This window comes from Manis javanica, chromosome 10, assembly GCF_040802235.1.
Source record: "Manis javanica isolate MJ-LG chromosome 10, MJ_LKY, whole genome shotgun sequence".
Taxonomy (NCBI): domain Eukaryota; kingdom Metazoa; phylum Chordata; class Mammalia; order Pholidota; family Manidae; genus Manis; species Manis javanica.
Genome location: NC_133165.1, coordinates 98,318,209 through 98,335,827, shown reverse-complemented (window position 1 = coordinate 98,335,827; position 17,619 = coordinate 98,318,209). Strand labels below are relative to the sequence as shown.

Genomic DNA, 17,619 nt, shown 5'->3' with positions numbered 1-17,619 from the left:
AATTTTCTCATCTGTAAAATGTGGCAAATAGTATTTACCTTATAAAGTTGTTATGAAGATAAAATGGGTAATATATGTGAGCATAAAGTATATAACAGGCATTAAAAAGATGGCAGTTTACCCTTTCCCTTTACTAACTGATAAAATCAAGGTAAGAGAAAACTGAACAAGAGTTAGAAGAATCAAGATTCAGTAGAAGTTTAATAAAGGGATATGTGAAAGGCAAAAATCACTTTATAACCAGCAACTCATTTAAATATTCACAAAAATAACACCTCAAAGATTATTATCTCTATTTGACATACGAGAAAGGAGAATAACCTGTAGCTTGTTCAAAATCACAAAACTATTAGGTTTAAGAATTGAGAATCGAACCTGGTTTGTGGCTTCAAAGCTCATGCTCTTCACTAATACACTGTATTAGAATAGGTAAAGCATTTGGTACTAATATTTAGGACTATTTGTCCAAATGCCTTATAGAAAGCGTCTATCTCTGTGGACTCTTTGAACATCATATTTCTCCTAGGCTTACTTCTCTAGAACTTTTCAGTAAGTAAGAATACTTATTAGAAGTTCCTACCCTTTCCAAAGGAGTTACATCCTCCTGGAGTGAACTTTACACTACCTGAAAAATAATGACATAGTTAGCACTCTGCTCCCTTTGGTTTCTCCCCTAACCTACTTACATCCACTCCAGGTAAAGCATTCCGTTATCGACCTCCTGCTTGGCCCTCAGCTTGGCTTGCTGATAAACTTCTGAAGTTGCCGGTTCACAGAGACCCAGTTGTACAATATTAGGAAATGGCTGTCGTCCAAGAAGATGTCCATTTAAAGATAAAAACTCTTGGAAATTCTCACACACTGCACACTCCTATGAACAAACTGAAATCTCTTAGAAACATAACCAGAGCCAGATCTAACATTTTTCTGTTTCTGTGATCTTGTCACATTAAAGACTTAAATAAAATATGAGTTAAAATTAAAGTCAACCATTTAGATAATAAATATATAGTGACCCTCTTCAGACTTTTAAGAAGATGATAAAAATCTCATCAAGAAAATAGTACTTTCTTAACACCTTTAAAAAAAAAAACCACTTTGCCCCTTCTATCCTGCCATCCGTACTACTAAACCTAGAATTAAATATCAAAATGAGATGTCCTTTAAGGACTTATTTTCTACATTAATGTAATACCTTTTCATCCAATATATGCCTATATTCCACAAATTCATGAATCAGATGAGCAGGGCCTACGAGTTCTGTTTTTGCTTTAATCCAATCCAGGGAAAGCATCAGAGCACAAAGTTCCTTTAAAAAAAAAAAAGTAAGATGAGGAGCACTGTTAAAAAAGAATTTTGAGTCTTCAATTATTATACTAACAATACCAAGAAAAACTTAGCAGGTATCTGTAACTTAAGGACAAGGAAGCATTGAAAAGGAATAGTTCCAAAAAACACAAAATGGGCCACACACCTTAACTCAAAATAAATTTCAGTTGGATTAAAGACTTAAAAATAAAGTAGAAAACCTCAATACTGGGAGACATAGATAAATATTTCTGTAACCCTGAGGTGACAGAAACTTTTGTAAACATGACACCAAAGCAAAATACCAAAAAGAAAAACAGTGGTGGATTTAACTACATAAAGACTCAAATCTTCAATAAGTAGGAAACAATATAAATAAAATTAAGACAAGAATAAACCAGGAAAAAAAATGTTTATTAACAACACATCTAATAGATGAGGGCTTAATATTATTTTTTATAGAAAATTCTAATAAAATAAGAGACACCCCAAAAGAAAAATAGGTAAAGGCAACAGATGAGAGCCACTTGACAAAATAAAAAGTACAAATGGGCAAAAACCTCACCAGTAATCAAAGTGAAACAACAAAGATTTAACATTTTTTAATAACAAATTTCTAAAGACTAAAAGGAATGAAAAGGGTATTAGCTAGAATCAAGAAGGAACAGACTTGTACACTGTTGGTAGGGATGTCTATGAGAGTACCCTTCTGGAAATCAGTTTGGTAGTCTGTATTAGAATTAAAATTGTACACACCATTTGGCCCACAAATTACCCTTATAAAAATGTGTCTTAAGAAAATAATCAGATAAGTATGCTTAAACAATTGGCCATAAACCAACTGGCCAACAGACAATGAAAATAGTATGCACCTTTAAAAATTATGTCAGTCTATATAAACTGACATAAAAAGATGGCCATGAAATACAATTAAGTGGGAAAAAATAAGATATACTACTCTATTTATACTACAATCCAACTTTGATTTTAAAGAACAGTGTGTGTATCCAAGCAGCCAAAATGACTTAGAAAACTATACCCCAAAGTATTAGCAATGGTTGTGATCTTCACTTCCTTCTTTTCATTTTTTTCTAAATGTTTTCAATGAAACTAAACCATTACCTCTAAAAATCAGAAAAAAAGGCTAAAAAAGTGAGAAGAAACTGAATCCTGCCACACTATCACACACATCGTAAGTTTTTAAAAGGTGCATTGACCCAGTAATTCCACTTCAAGTACTTTTTAAAGGAAATAATAGAGGTGAAAAGACAGACAAGAATGTTCACTACAGCATCCTAAAGGGAAAAAAATGAAAACAACCTAAATGTTCAACAGTTAAGTAAATAAGGGCAGAGATATTTATTGGAATACCTTCATTCCAATGTAGGTCATTAAACGTAAACTATATTCTGCTAGGTGAAAAGAATAGGCTACAACAATAAACCATTTTTTTAACCAAGAGAGAATTACCTAAGTACAGAAAAATCACTCAAAGTACATATGGTTTTCCAAAATGTTAACATTTTGAGTAGTTATCTGGCAGTCATGACTTCAAATACCATCTATGTGCTGATGATTCCCAAATTTTACCTGTAGTCCATGATTTTCCCCCAGAAACCCCAGATTCATATATCCAATTATCCACTCAATACTCAATACTTCCAAAAAAATACTTGTCCTACCCAGTCATCCCCATCTCAGTTCACAAGAACTCCACCCTTGCCATTGCACAGGGTTGGAGTCACTTTGTAATGTGCATCAAATCCATCAGCAAACCATGACAATTCTGTCCCTACAGCATCACTTTCTTTCTTCTCCCACGCTTTTAAATTCTTCTCAGCACTTACTACCCTCTGACAGCATAAATTTATAGGTCCTGCAGAATGTAAGCTCAATGAGAACAGGGTCTTTGTGCCTGGGGGAGGTATATCTTCATAATGAAGAGCAATATGAGTATTTAACAGGCACTCAATTAATCTTTGTTGAATGAATGAATATACTTTCCCATCCTCCATTTCCTTGCAAAGCTTAAAAACAAATCCATACTGCCCATATAGGAAAGCTACTGGTAAGAAGAGAGTGAATTTTTAGAAGGCTCACTTACTGCAGTAACTAGGGTACCTTTTTCAATCAGTGCAGATATAAATAGCAACAAAAACAAAAATACTTTCATAGGCTATAATCCTATTTTTACTAAAAAAGAAAATTCTAAACATAGGACAAAAGAAAAGTGAGATAAAGAAAATAATTTTTAAATGAGTCCTCTTACTTTGTGCATTTTGGCACTGGCCATGTGATAGGCCAGAAAATTATACCAATACATGCAGTCCTCCTGATCTGGTGAAAGAGTATGTAGCTGGTGATGTCTCTGGAACTGAGTAATCAGCTTCTTATGCAGTTCCTGAAGCCCAAACGGAACATTTCAGAGGACAGAAACAATTTCAAAACCTAAGCATCACAGTAATTACAGTTTCCAAAGCTATTTAAGAATGTACAGAGTTTCTCCTCACAAAACACTTATTAATTACAAAAGGAAAGAACTGTAACTTTACAGAGGAGAAACTCCAGATACCACTTTTAATGGTGTGATTAACATTAACCTCACTTATTAATAAGACGACACCATCAGTAACCTGATACGATACACTGTGAAGAACACAACATCACTTCAGCAGGATTGCTGCCAAAAATTTATAAACTCAATCTAGTGAGGAGAAATCATGAAACAAACCCAAACTATGGAACAGCATACTAAAACAACTGGCTAGTACTCTTCAGAAGTGACCATGAAAGATAAAGAAAGCTGAGTTATTTTTACAGATATGAGGAAACTAAGGACACACAACAATTATATGCAATACGGGATCCTGAATTTGATCTGGACCACAAAAAGGACATTAATGGGAAAGATGGAGAAATTCAAATATAGTCTGTGGATTAGTTAACAGTACTGTATCAATGTTAATTTTCTGGTTTTGGTATCTGTATTACAGTTACGTAAGATACAAATATTGGGGGAAGCCAGGTGAAGGGTATGTATAGGCATAAAAACTCTATTTTGCAACTTCTCTGTAAGTCTAAAATTATTTCAAAATAAAAAGTTTAAAAAAAAAAGTGCACAGACAAGCAGGTACCTGAAGCTGGTTGCAATTCTTCTCTGTAAGAAAATCTATTTGAAGATCATGTAAATAGTAACAAAATGAATTTCCATTCCGATCACAGAATAAGAGAGACTTATTAACAAACTCCTGTAGTATGTCTTCCACTTCTTCATTTTCCATGTCCCAGAGAATACATAACACCTAGGAATCGTTTTAAGCATTTAATATGCCACAAAAGTACCATTACTAGGATTGGAGACAAGATGTTAACATACAAAAAAAAAATCATATCTTAAAGTCCTGAGTAAAAATAGCTCCATTTCATAAGCAGCAGCTCTTTTCTACCCTCAAGACAGCAAAGAGAAAGTCAAATGGTTCTTCAGCTTCACAAAAACCACTAAGAAATACATAATTCATGTGTATCCAACACCATGCCCATGACACTAAGAGCAGAGGGACTCTTAACACCCTCCAGCCCCTCCCCTCAGCCACACAGGTCTTAAATTTTCAACGTCCTCTGCAACAATACTCTCAGTATGAAGTGTCATAAATAAATACCCAATGATGAGGATTACTGGCCCCTCTATTACCTTTGTAGGCACCTTAACATCCTTCTTAAGGATGGAAAGATCTGTGTAATAACCTTTGATGTCTTCTCTGAGCATGTCAACACTTATAGACATGGCTTCATCCAGAGCCTCATAATCATAAGATGAAGATTTCCTTATTCTCTTAAATTGCTTTATCTGAAGTTGCCTGAGGTAATATGCCCAGCGGTTGGGAAAATCACGCAAAAGTGCACCAATTAAAGACACTACAAGAGGAGATCCTAAAAATAAAAACAAAATCACTGTGTTAATACTGTCTCATTTCAGTACTACATCAAATTAAGAATCAATTTATTCTTAAGAAACAATTTCTGCTACATGTTATCCAAAGCCTTAAGATATACATAATTTTTCAAAATTCACTTCAGGTATTTAAGTAAGTCATTAGAAGTAAGAAATATTTCAAGATATTCATAAAGCATTTATTTAAAATAGTGAAAAATCTCAACAGAGAAATGACTGGACAAATTAAAGTATACCACAATATTATGCCACAGGTAAACTTTTTCAAAAGGCATTTAACATGGGAAAATGCTCAAGATTTGTTACACAAAAAAAGGACCAAATTCAAAATTATGCATACCATTATAACTTCAATTTTTTTTCAAAGCTTTATATGTCCTTAAAGACTGAAAGAGATATACTCTCATGATGGTATTAATTTTCAGATTATGGGTAATTTCTACTTCTTCTTTACGTTTCACACATTTTTAAATGTTTCAAAATGGATATGCATTGCCTTTAAAATGAATACAAATCAATATTTAATGCAATGAAGCAGAAGGGCCTCAAACCAAGAATACTCTACCCGGCAAGATTAGCATTTAAATCTGAAGGAGGGATTAAACAATTTTCAGCTAGGCAAAACTTGAGAGAATTTACCTCCCACAAACTGTCTCTACAGTGTATTTTGAGGGACTGCTATAGATGGAAGTGTTCCTAAGGCTAAATAGCTGTTACCAGACGAAACAAAACCACAGTAAATAAAGTAGAACAATCAATCACTAAGCAGATGCAAACTTAAATCAACTACTCCCCAAATCAGTCAAAGGATAAAGAGTACAGAGCATGATACCTAATATATAAAGAATGGAGGAGGAAAAAAAAAAAGGAGGGGGAAAAAAAGAACCTTTAGATTGTGTTTGTAATAGCATACGAAGTGAATTAAGTTAGAATGTTAGACAGTAAGGAAGCTACCCTTGAACCTTTGGTATCCACAAATCTAAAGCCTGCAATGGCAATAACTACACCTATCGACAATTACCCTAAATGTAAATGGTGTGAATTCACTAATCAAAAGATACAAAGCCACTGAATTGATAAAAAAAACAAGATCCGTCCATATGCTGCCTACCAGAGACTCACTTCAAACCCAGAGACATACAGAGACTAACAGTGAAAGAATGGAAAAAGATTTCATGTACCTAATAGGGAGAAAAAAGGAGTTGCAGTACTTGTATCAGACAAAATAGACTTAAAAACAAAGACAGTCACAAGAGACAAAGAAGGACACTACATAATGATAAAGGGGTCAATCTAACAAGAAGATATAACCATTATAAATATATATGCTCCCAACACAGGAGCACTTACATATCAAATACTAACAGAATTAAAGGAGGAAATAGAATGCAATGCATTCATTCTAGGAGACTTCAACACTCCACTCTCTCTAAAGGACAGATCAACCTGACAGAAAATAAGTAAGGAGACACAGGCACCGAACAACACATTACAACAGACAGACCTAACATTTACAGAACTCTACACCCAAAAGCAGCAGAATACACATTCTTCTCAAGTGCACATGGAACATTTTCAAGAAAAGATCATATACTAGGCCACAAAAAGAGCCTCGGTAAATTAAAAAAAGATTAAAATTGTACCAACCAGCTTCTCAGACCACAAAGGGATAAAACTAGAAATAAAATATGTAAAGAAAATGAAAAAACCAAAAAACACATGGAGGCTTAACAACATGCTCCTAAATAGCCAATGGATCAATGACCAAATAAAAACAGAGATTAAGCAATATATGAAGACAAATGACAACAATAATTCAACACCGCAAAATCTGTGGGACACAGTGAAGGCCATGCTTAGAGGGAAGTATATTGCAATACAGGCCTACCTCAGGAGAGAACAATCCCATATGAACAGTCTAAACTCACAATTAACAAAACTAGAAAAAAGAAGAACAAATGAGGCCCAAAGTCAGTAGAAGGAGGGACATAATAAAGATTAGAGAAGAAATAAATAAAACAATAGAAAGAATAAATGAAAGCAGGACCTGGTTCTTTGAGAAAATAAACAAAATAGATAAACCCCAAGCCAGACTTATTAAGAAAAAAAGAGAGTCTACACACATAAACAGAATCAGGAATGAGAAAGGAAAAATCACCACAGACACCACAGAAATACAAAGAATTATTAGAGAATACTATGAAAAACTATATGCTAACTAACTGGATGACCTACAAGAAACGGACAACTTCTTAGAAAAATGCAACCTTCCAAGGCTGACCCAGGAAAACAGAAAATCTGAACAGACCAATTACCAGTAACAAAATTGAAATGGCAATCAAAAAACTACCTAAGAACAAAATCCCTGGACCAGATAGATGGATTCACCGCTGAATTTTATCAAACATTTAGTGAAGACCTAATATTCATACTCCTTAAAGTTTTCCAAAAAGTAGAAGAGGAGGGAATACCTCCAAACTCATTCCATGAGGCCAGCATCACTCTAATACCAAAACCAGGCAAAGACACTACACAAAAAAAGAAAATTACAGACCAATATCCATGATGAACATAGATTCAAAAATACTCAACAAAATATTAGCAAACCAAATTCAAAATACATCAAAAAGATCATTCATCATGATCAAGTAGGATTTATTCCAGGGATGCAAGGATGGTACAACATTCAAAAATCCATCAACATCATCCACCACATCAACAAAAAGGACAAAAACCACATGATTATCTCCAAAGATGTCAAAAAAGCATTCGACAAAATTCAACATCCGTTCATGATAAAAACTCTCAACACAAAATGGATATAGAGGGCAAGTACTCAACATAATAAAGGCCAAATATGACAAACCCACAGCCAACATCATACTTAATAGTGAGAAGCTGAAAGCTTTTCCTTTAAGGTTAGGAACAAGAAAAGGATGCCCACTCTCCCCACTTTTATTCAACATAATACTGAAGGTCCTAGCCACGGCAATTAGACAACACAAAGAAATTAAAGGCATCCAGATTGGTAAAGAAGTTAAACTGCCACTGTTTGCAGATGACATGATATTGTACATAAAAAACCCTATATAATCTACTCCAAAACTACTAGATCTAATATCTGAATTCAGCAAAGTTTTAGGATACAAAATTAATACACAGAAATCTGTTGCATTCTTATACACTAACAATGAACTAGCAGAAAGAGAAGTCAGGAAGACAATTCTATTCACAATTGCATCAAAAAGAATAAAATACCTAGGAATAAACCTAACCAAGGAAGTGAAAGACCTATACCCTGAAAATTACAAGACACTCATGAGAGAAATTAAAGAAGATACCAATAAATGGAAATACATCCCATGGTCATGGATAGGAAGAATCAATATTATCAAAATGGCCATCTTGCCTAAAGCAATGCACTCCCTATCAAAATACCAACAGCATTCTTCAACAAACTCGAGCAAATAGTTCTAAAATTCAAATGGAACCACAAAAGACCCTGAATAACCAAAGCAATCCTTAGAAGGAAGAATAAAGCTGGGAGGATTATGCTCCCCAACTTCAAGCTCTACTACAAAGCCACAGTAATCAAGACAATTTGGTATTGGCACAAGAACAGACCCATAGACCAATGTAACAGAATAGAGAGCCCAGATATAAACCCAAACATATATGGTCAATTAATATACAATAAAGGATCCATGGATATACAATGAAGAAATGACAGCCTCTTCAACAACTGGTGCTGGCAAAGCTGGACAGCTATATGCAAGAGACTGAAACTGGATTATTGTCTAACCCCATATACAAAAGTAAACTCAAAATGGATCAAAGACCTGAATGTAAGTCATGAAACCATAAAACACTTAGAAGACAGCATAGGCAAAAATCTCCTGAGTATAAACATGAATAACTTTTTGCTGAACACATCTCCTCAAGCAAGAGAAACAAAAGCAGAAATAAACAAATGGGACTACATCAAGCTGAAAAGCTTCTGTACAGAAAGGACACCATCAGCAGAACAAAAAGGTATCCTACAGTATGGGAGAATATATTTGTAAACGGAGAGAACCAAGATGGTGGTGTGAGTGGAGCAGCAGCAATCTCCTCCCAAAACCATATATATTTTTGAAAATACAACAAATACAACTAATCCTAAAAGAGAGACCAGAAGACACAGGATAACAGCCAGACTACATCCACACCAGCGAGAACCCAGTGCCTCACGAAGGAGGTAAGATACAAGCCGCAGCCCAGCGGGACCCAAGCACCCCTTCCCTCAGCTCCGGGTGGGAGGAGAGGAGTCAAAACGGGGAGGGAGAGGGAGCCCAGGACTGCTAAAGACCCAGCCCTAGCCATCCGCACCAGAGTGCAGACACAGTGCGTGCGTGGGGTGCTGGAAACTAGGGAAACAGGACAGTTAGACCTGTGACCAGGTCCCCGCAGCTGGCACCCCCAGGACAAAGAAAAGCAAGTGCTTTTTGAAAGTCTTAAAGGGACAGGGACCCCACAGATGGACGGAAGCATCCTGGGACACTTAGCCCAGCAGCTGGGAATCCCGGGGAACTCTGGGTACTCTAACCCCCTGGGCAGCAGGGAGCTCGGAGGCCCCTCACGGAGATAAACAGCCTCCCAGCCGTTTCCCCTCCAATGCAGCTCTGCCACATTGGAGAAGCAGCCTGAGGCAGGCCACGCCCACAGCAACTGCAGCACTAAACTCCATTAGTGGCCGGGCAAGATCAGAAGCCCCGTCTGCACGCAGCTGCCCAGCACAAGCCGTTAGAGGTCGCTGTCCTCCCAGGAGAGGAAGGCCACAAACTGGCAAGAAGGGACTTTCTCTTACCCAACACATGCGCCAGCTCCCCACAAATATATCTATCACCATGAAAAGGCAGAAGAAATTGATACAGACCAAGATCACAGAGGCAAATCTTGAGGAGATAGACCTAACCAGTCTTCCTGAAAAAGAATTAAAAATAAAGCTCATAACCATGATGATGGAGCTGCAGAGAAAAATGCAAGAGCTAAGGGATGATGTCCAGAAGGAGATTACAGAAATGAAACAATCTCTGGAAGGATTTATAAGCAGAATGGATAAGATGCAAGAGGCCATTGATGGAATAGAAACCAGGGAACAGGAACACATAGAAGCTTACGCAGAGAGAGATAAAAGGATCTCCAGGAATGAAACAATATTAAGAGAACTGTGTGACCAATCCAAAAGGAACAATATCTGCATTATAGGGGTACCAGAAGAAGAGAGAGAGAAAGGGATAGAAAGTGTATTTGAAGAAATAATTGCTGAAAACTTCCCCAGACTAGGGGAGGAAATAATCAATCAGACCATGGAATTGTACAGAACTCCCAACAGAAAGGACCCAAGGAGGACAACACCAAGACACATAATAATTAAAATGGCAAAGATCAAGGACAAGGACAGAGTTTTAAAGGCAGCTAGAGAGAGGAAAAAGGTCACCTACAAAGGAAAACCCATCAGGCTATCATCAGACTTTTAAACAGAAACAATACAGGCCAGAAGAGAATGGCATGATATATTTAATGCAATGAAAGAGAAGGGCCTTGAACCAAGAATACTGTATCCAGCATGACTATCATTTAAATATGAAGGAGGGATTAAACAATTCCCAGACAAGCAAAAGTTGAGGGAATTTGCCTCCCACAAACCACCTCTACAGGGTATTTTAGAGGGACTGCTCTAGATGAGAGCACTTCTAAGACTAAATAGATGTCACCAGAGAAAATAAAATCACAGCAAAGAAAGCAGACCAACCAAATACGAACTAAAGGCAAAAAAAAAAATCAACTACCCACAAAAGCAGTTAAAGGAAGCACAAAAGAGCACAGAATTAAACAACCAACATATAAAGAATGGAGGAGGAGGAATAAGAAGGAATAAAAATAAAGAATGACCAGACAGTGTTTAAAATAACTCAATAAGCAAGTTAAGTTAGACAGTAAGATACTAAAGAAGCTAACCTTGAACCTTTGGCAACCACGAATCTAAAGCCTGCAATGGCAATAAGTACATCTCTCTCAATAATCACCCTAAATGTAAATGGACTGAATGCACCAATCAAAAGATACAGAATAATAGAATGGATAAAAAAGTAAGACCCATCTCTATGCTGCTTACAAGAGACTCACCTCAAACCCAAAGACTATAGGAACAAAGAAAGACTGAAGGAACAAAACAGCAGCAGAATCATAGAACCTAAGAATGGACTAACGGTTACCAAAGGGAAAGGGACTGGAGAGAAAGGGAGGGAAGGGAGAGACAAGGGTGGGGAAAAAAAGGGAGGGCATTACGATTAGCATGTATAATGTGGGGGGGGCATGGGGAGGGCTGTGCAACACAGAGAAGACAAGTAGTGATTCTACAGCATCTTACTACGCTGATGGACAGTACTGTAATGGGGTTTGTGGGGGGATTTGGTGAAGGGGGGACCCTAGTAAACATAATATTCTTCACGTAATTGTAGATTAATGACAACAAAATAAATTAATTAATTTAAATATATATATATATATTTGTAAACGACATATCCAAGAAGGTGTTAACATCCAAAATACATAAAGAACTCACAAGCCTCAACAACCAAAAAGCAAATAACCCTATTAAAAAATGGGCAGATCATGTTTTCTTCCATATGCTACCTCTATAGCTTTTCTTCTTCCTTCCTAATTACAACCCTTCAATAGAATTCGTGCCTCATATCGAATTTACCGAGTATCATAATTCCTCCAGGTGGTAAAGATACCTCGAGACAAGTGCTGGGCATAGAAGCCACAGGGCATAAATCTGCAAAGAAGTAAAAAGCTAACCTTTTCAAACAATATGGCTTCTCTCACTTACCAACTTTACATTTCCCTGTATGGCCCCGGAAGATGACTGGTTAGCCAGAGACGGGTAAGATTCCTCAAGGGAGGAACAACCTAAGAAAGGCACAGTCGCAGGGGGGCCATCAGGTGAGAAATTGGGGATCAACAGAGGTGAGGCTCAGAACCTCACCCCCCCTGTTTTGAGAGAAATCTTCTGCATCCGTGGATGTTTTGCTGCCCTTGTCTAGCTTGGATTAATACTTAGTCCACAGGCACACACCTGATCATCTACATTTGCCCTCTTACAGCACTAAACTATGTTTTCTACCTTTATCTTGCATCTACCTACCACTTCAGCATTTTATTAAAAATAAAAATAATAAAAATAATAAAGGGAGAAACGTGGGATCCACATATAAATCAAGTGTAAAAATCAAACGAATATTCATATTTGACCTGATTGTTTATAGTTCATAATGCGTGATCAAAACCGAAAGTTTCTGTGATGAATGCCCTTGTACTGTTCACCATGTAAGAACTTATTCACTATGTAAGAATTCGTTCACCATGTAAGAACTTGTTCGTTATGCTTCAGAAGATTGGAGACTGACGAGAATTAGGCTTGAGATGGATTGATGATTGTGCATTGAGCATTGACCCCCCTATACAGAATTTTATTGTTGTTAACAACCATTTTGATCAATAAATATGAGAGATGCCCTCTCAAATAAAAAAAAAAAATGGGCAGAGGACATGAACAGACACTTCTCCAAAAAAGAAATTCAGATGGCTAACAGGCGCATGAAAAGATGCTCCACATCACTAATTATCAGGGAAATGTAAATCAAAACCACAATGAGATATCACCTCACACCAGTAAGAATGGCCAGTATCAAAGAGACTAAGAACAACAGATGCCAGCGAGGATGCGAAGAAAGGGGAACCCTCCTACACTGCTGGTGGGAATGTAAACTAGTTCAACCACTGTGGAAAGCAGTATGGAGGTTCCTCAAAAAACTAAAAATGGAAATACCATTTGACCCAGGAGTTCCAGTCCTAGCAATTTACCCAAAGAATACGAGTTCTCAGATTCAGGAAGACATATGCACCCCTATGTTTATTGCAGCACTATTTACAATAGCCAAGATATGGAGGCAACCTAAGTGTCCATCAGTAGATGAATGGATAAAGAAGATGTGGTACATATACCCAATGGAATACTCTTCAGCCATAAGAAAGAAACAAATCCTACTATTTGCAACAACATGGATGGAGCTGGAGGATATTATGTTCAGTGAAATAAGCCAGGCAGAGAAAGACAAGTACCAAATGATTTCCCTGATTTGTGGAGTATAACAATGAACCAAAACTGACAGAACAAAACAGGAGCAGACTCACAGACTCCTAGAAGGGAGTAGCAGTTAACAAAGGGGACGAATGGGGGAGGGTGGGTGGAGAGGGAGGGAGAAGGGGTTTGAGAGGTATTATGATTAGTACACATGGTGTGGATGGGATCATGGGTAAGACAGTGTAACACAGAGAAGACAAGCAGCGACTCTGGCATCTTACTACACTATGGACAGTGACTGCAATGGGGTATGGGTGGGGACTCAATAACATGGGTGAATGTAGTAATCACATTGTTTTTCATGTGAAATCTTCATAAGAGTGTATATCAATAATACTGTAAAAATTGTATAAAAAAATTTTTTTAACTGAATACAAATCATGTACTTTTTCTAAGTTTAAGATATTTTTAAGTTACTCCAAACCAATTATCTATTTGGTGGCAGAAAGAAAAACAAGAAGGTATATCCAAGCATTAACAACAATGGAAGAATTCAGCCATAAAAAAGAAAGAAATCCTGCCATTTGCAACAACATGAATGGGCCTAGAGGGTATTATGGTAAGACAGGTGGAGAAAACAAATACCATATGATTTCATTTATGGAATATAAAAACAAAACAAAATGAACAAAACATCAGTAGACTCACAGTCACTGAGAAGTGACTGGCAGCTCCATGAAGGGTTCGGGGTGGTGTGGGGAGACTGAGGGGGATAAAGGGACACAAATATTCTCAATCATAATCTCAGTTAGTCATGGGGATAGTAGTGCAGCATGGAGAATATAGTCAACGATTCTGTAACATCTTCCTATGTTGACATATATTACTGCACTAGTGGGGGTGAGGGTTTAATAATATGGGTAACTGTTTAACCACTGTGTTGTATACTTAAAACCAATACAAGATTGTACATATATCAATGAAACCTCAAGTTTTTATAAAAACCAATTGGATAAAAAAAAAAAATCCCTGAATTTCTAAAGTTCAAAATAAAGAAATACAACAATAGAAAAAAGAATCTGAAGAGTTGACAGATTTGACTATATAAAAATTTTAGTTTATGTATGTCAAAAAACTACTACAAATGAAATTAAAAAGGCAGACAAAAAACTGAGGGAAAATATTTGCAAATATGTGACAAAGGGATCATAGCTTCAATATTTCGAGTGCCTAAAAATCAATTAAAAATCCTCATATCACAAAGAAAAGTGAGTCAAGGATTATTTCTTAAATTGTAAATATTCAATAAACAATAAAACATTTAACTTCACTAATAAAAAATGTAAACTAAGAAGACAATGCCAGTTTTTACATAACAAATTAGAACACTAGGTTTTATAAAATCCCAACCAAAAAAATTTAAAACTGATTCTCACTATATTTTTTGTTTTGACAGCAGAGGTCATGTTTTCATCTCACCCCTCCAGCTAACATGTACATATCTATTAAATAATATTTTAATGAATGAATGATATACCAAAACACCATTATCTATTTAGGGTATCAGAAAAGAACCTAACTAAATACTCTGGTAAAGTTTTTGAATGTTCATGTGCTAAACTGTCATTATCATTAGCTTAATTTATAAAAGGCAAAACTGGTATCTCTATAACCCTCTCATATACAAATAATTTTACCTCTACATTCTTTTATAATACTGTGAGCTTCTTCTGGCAATTCTGATTTCTTCATATTTACAAAAAGTGATAAAATTTCAAGTCCTTTGTCTTTTCCTAAGCCACTCTCCACAGGGACTACATATTTGGGACCTGCAACAAAATTACAAAATACAGTAAGTAATTTTGTATGTGACATATTTAAATCTAAGTGAATTAAAACATAAAGGTACTAAAAAGCAAATTGATAATCTTTCTTTACCTGTTACTAAATCTGTAACACTCTTGTCTCTGGTTGTAAGAAGAATCTGACACTGATTGTCAAAAGCTTTTAACACCCAAGGATCCCAAACATCATCCAAGATCAACAGAGACCTAAAAAAAAAAAGTTGTATTGAGTCGCTGACATTTATTTCAAGTTTCCTTTAAACAAAGATGATGCCACCAGTGTCTGAAAATTCATAAAATAAAAAAAGAAAGAACAGATGCCTATTTCATGGTTCTTCCTCTCTTTCTTGCCATATCCCTCTACTAAATAACCGACTCAAGTAAGGAAAAAAAAATTAAAGACTTTACCCTCCAATCACCCCAAGTTAATGCATATTAAAGTTAAGGGACCTATAAGAAGAGGACTGTGTATACCATTAACTATTATAAGTCAGGTCACCTAGTGCCTAAAAAGGACTACTCAGGAAATAGGATTTTTCCAATTTAGTTTTTAAGCACCAAAAAAAAAAAACAAGAACTAGGCTTAGGTAAGCATTAGAAGGAATCAAACAACAGTGATAAGATGTGACCTCTTTATAATTTAGAAAACTAGCAAGTTTGTATGTTCCAGCTGACCTAACAATGCACTAGCAAGGTCACCACTTTTCATTTGGTTCTCTAGTGGGGATTTTTTCCATCAAAGAAATCAGTTTGTTTATTCATGATGACAAAGAATCTATGTGCCAATTCCTGACTGGTCTCTCCAAAAACTTTTTTAAACTCACTAGAATAGATGGATAAAACATACAACTAAAACCTGATAGCTTAATTATACAGTAGCATTTTTATCTGAATGGTACACTACTTCTGTGCACACACAGGTTGGAAAAAGGCAAAAGCATAAACCAACAGGAGGCTGGCAGGGAAACAAAATGACTGACTTTATAAGCCATGGTCTGATATATCCGATAGTGGTTACAATATTTTCATAAATCACTTATTTTTACGAAGAAAGAAAGTAGGACTAGGAAGAAGTTACTGAGCAAGGAAAGAGGGAATGAATGGCCAGTGGTCTCAATCCTATCTCCTCCAGAAAAATGGGTACCAGTGACATCCAAGGGAGAAGGAAATAATAGAGGAATCTGGAGGAGAAAGAGGCCACTGAAGGGAGCTTCCCCTCTGTAGTATGAATTCTTCACCGAGGAGGTTTTTTCCAAAAATCACTCCTCTCACCAAATATTCTGATATTTATCCCCTTACCAATTTAAGAATCACTGCTATACTCGGCCACTGTTACATATGAAAGTATACTGCACTGTCAAGTGCACTGAGGCATTAAAAGAAGTTCAGACCCATTACCTAATTCTCATACAATATATTGTTACACCCCCAGGGAATGCTTTATTCATCTCTGTACTTGCAGCACTTTACCCAGAACCTGGCACAACACCCAGTGTTAGTTAAGTGAGCAAATGAAAGTGTGGCTGCTGGGCCACAGAAAACAAGCTGCTTTTTGAATCCCAGCTGATGAACTATTGTTATACTCTTAACACAAGCAGCACCTAAGCTGCTGTCTCCCTTCTGGGTAATGAATGTTGAAACACCAAGTTGATAACAGTGTCTGGTACATAATTATAATAGTATTTATTAAATCATTTAGTTAATTATTAAACAACACAAACTCTTGAAGTACATGGAAGTGGAAGAGTTACGGCTACACCCAAAAATTAAGAAAACCCAACAGAAGGGTCCCATTAAATAAATAATCCTCTTGCTAGTTGCCTACATTTATTGTCTTGAGTTCAATGTTAATCCATTAGAAATAATGGATTCAAGGTTAAGAAGCTTACATTTTTCTAGCAAAGACCACTCACCAACTCACGTACTTCAGAAATACCTCTTGAGAGCCTCAATGGTACATAAGGGACAATGTGGTAGTAGGAAGCAAAGAAGACAAAGTAGTAATTTTAGGCCAGTGGCAGCCACTTCTTTTTTTAATACTAGAGAGAGAACAGCAGGAAAGCAATGGTTCTTTGTTAGACCCTCTACCAAACAGCAAGAAAAGGGTATGATGTTCACAAGATGTCAGTAGTTAACTCTCACTAGGACTTCACATGTCAACTAAACTTGATCATCTGTACCTTGGGTATTTGTGCAACATCAGAATTCGAAGACGGTCTTTAGCCTCTTCAATATTAAGTGGAAGCCTCTGGGAGAAACTCTCATCCTGATCCAACCGTGAGCAAAGATTCTGCAGTTTCATCAGGAGGCCAGATTTGTCTTGTTTCCCAATTGAAACCCAATGCACACCCCTGGGGAAGTGACCTGGTGAGGAAAAGAGTAAT

At 36.4% G+C, this 17,619-nt stretch overlaps 1 protein-coding gene across 10 annotated transcripts in view; it reads right to left on the bottom strand.

The window, feature by feature from the left end:
• The window catches only part of APAF1 (apoptotic peptidase activating factor 1), an 80,423-nt gene that overhangs the window by 49,706 nt on the left and 13,098 nt on the right, over positions 1-17,619 (bottom strand). For 6 of the 10 annotated variants that reach the window (XR_001855539.3, XR_005062591.2, XR_005062592.2 and 3 more), the window contains 8 exons: positions 17,416-17,599; positions 15,330-15,442; positions 15,089-15,220; positions 5,000-5,238; positions 4,443-4,610; positions 3,578-3,709; positions 1,196-1,309; positions 687-871 (listed from right to left, as the gene is read on the bottom strand). Coding sequence is in view for 6 of the 10 variants with exons in the window: in XM_037023085.2 (XP_036878980.2) it covers positions 687-871; positions 1,196-1,309; positions 3,578-3,709; positions 4,443-4,610; positions 5,000-5,238; positions 15,089-15,220; positions 15,330-15,442; positions 17,416-17,599 (1,267 nt within the window). In the remaining 4 variants the exon portion in view is untranslated. Of the gene's footprint in view, positions 1-580; positions 883-1,195; positions 1,310-3,577; positions 3,710-4,442; positions 4,611-4,999; positions 5,239-15,088; positions 15,221-15,329; positions 15,443-17,415; positions 17,600-17,619 lie in introns of those variants that run through there. The other 4 variants (XR_012121532.1, XM_073213665.1, XM_073213663.1 and 1 more) reach the window with 4 other exon arrangements.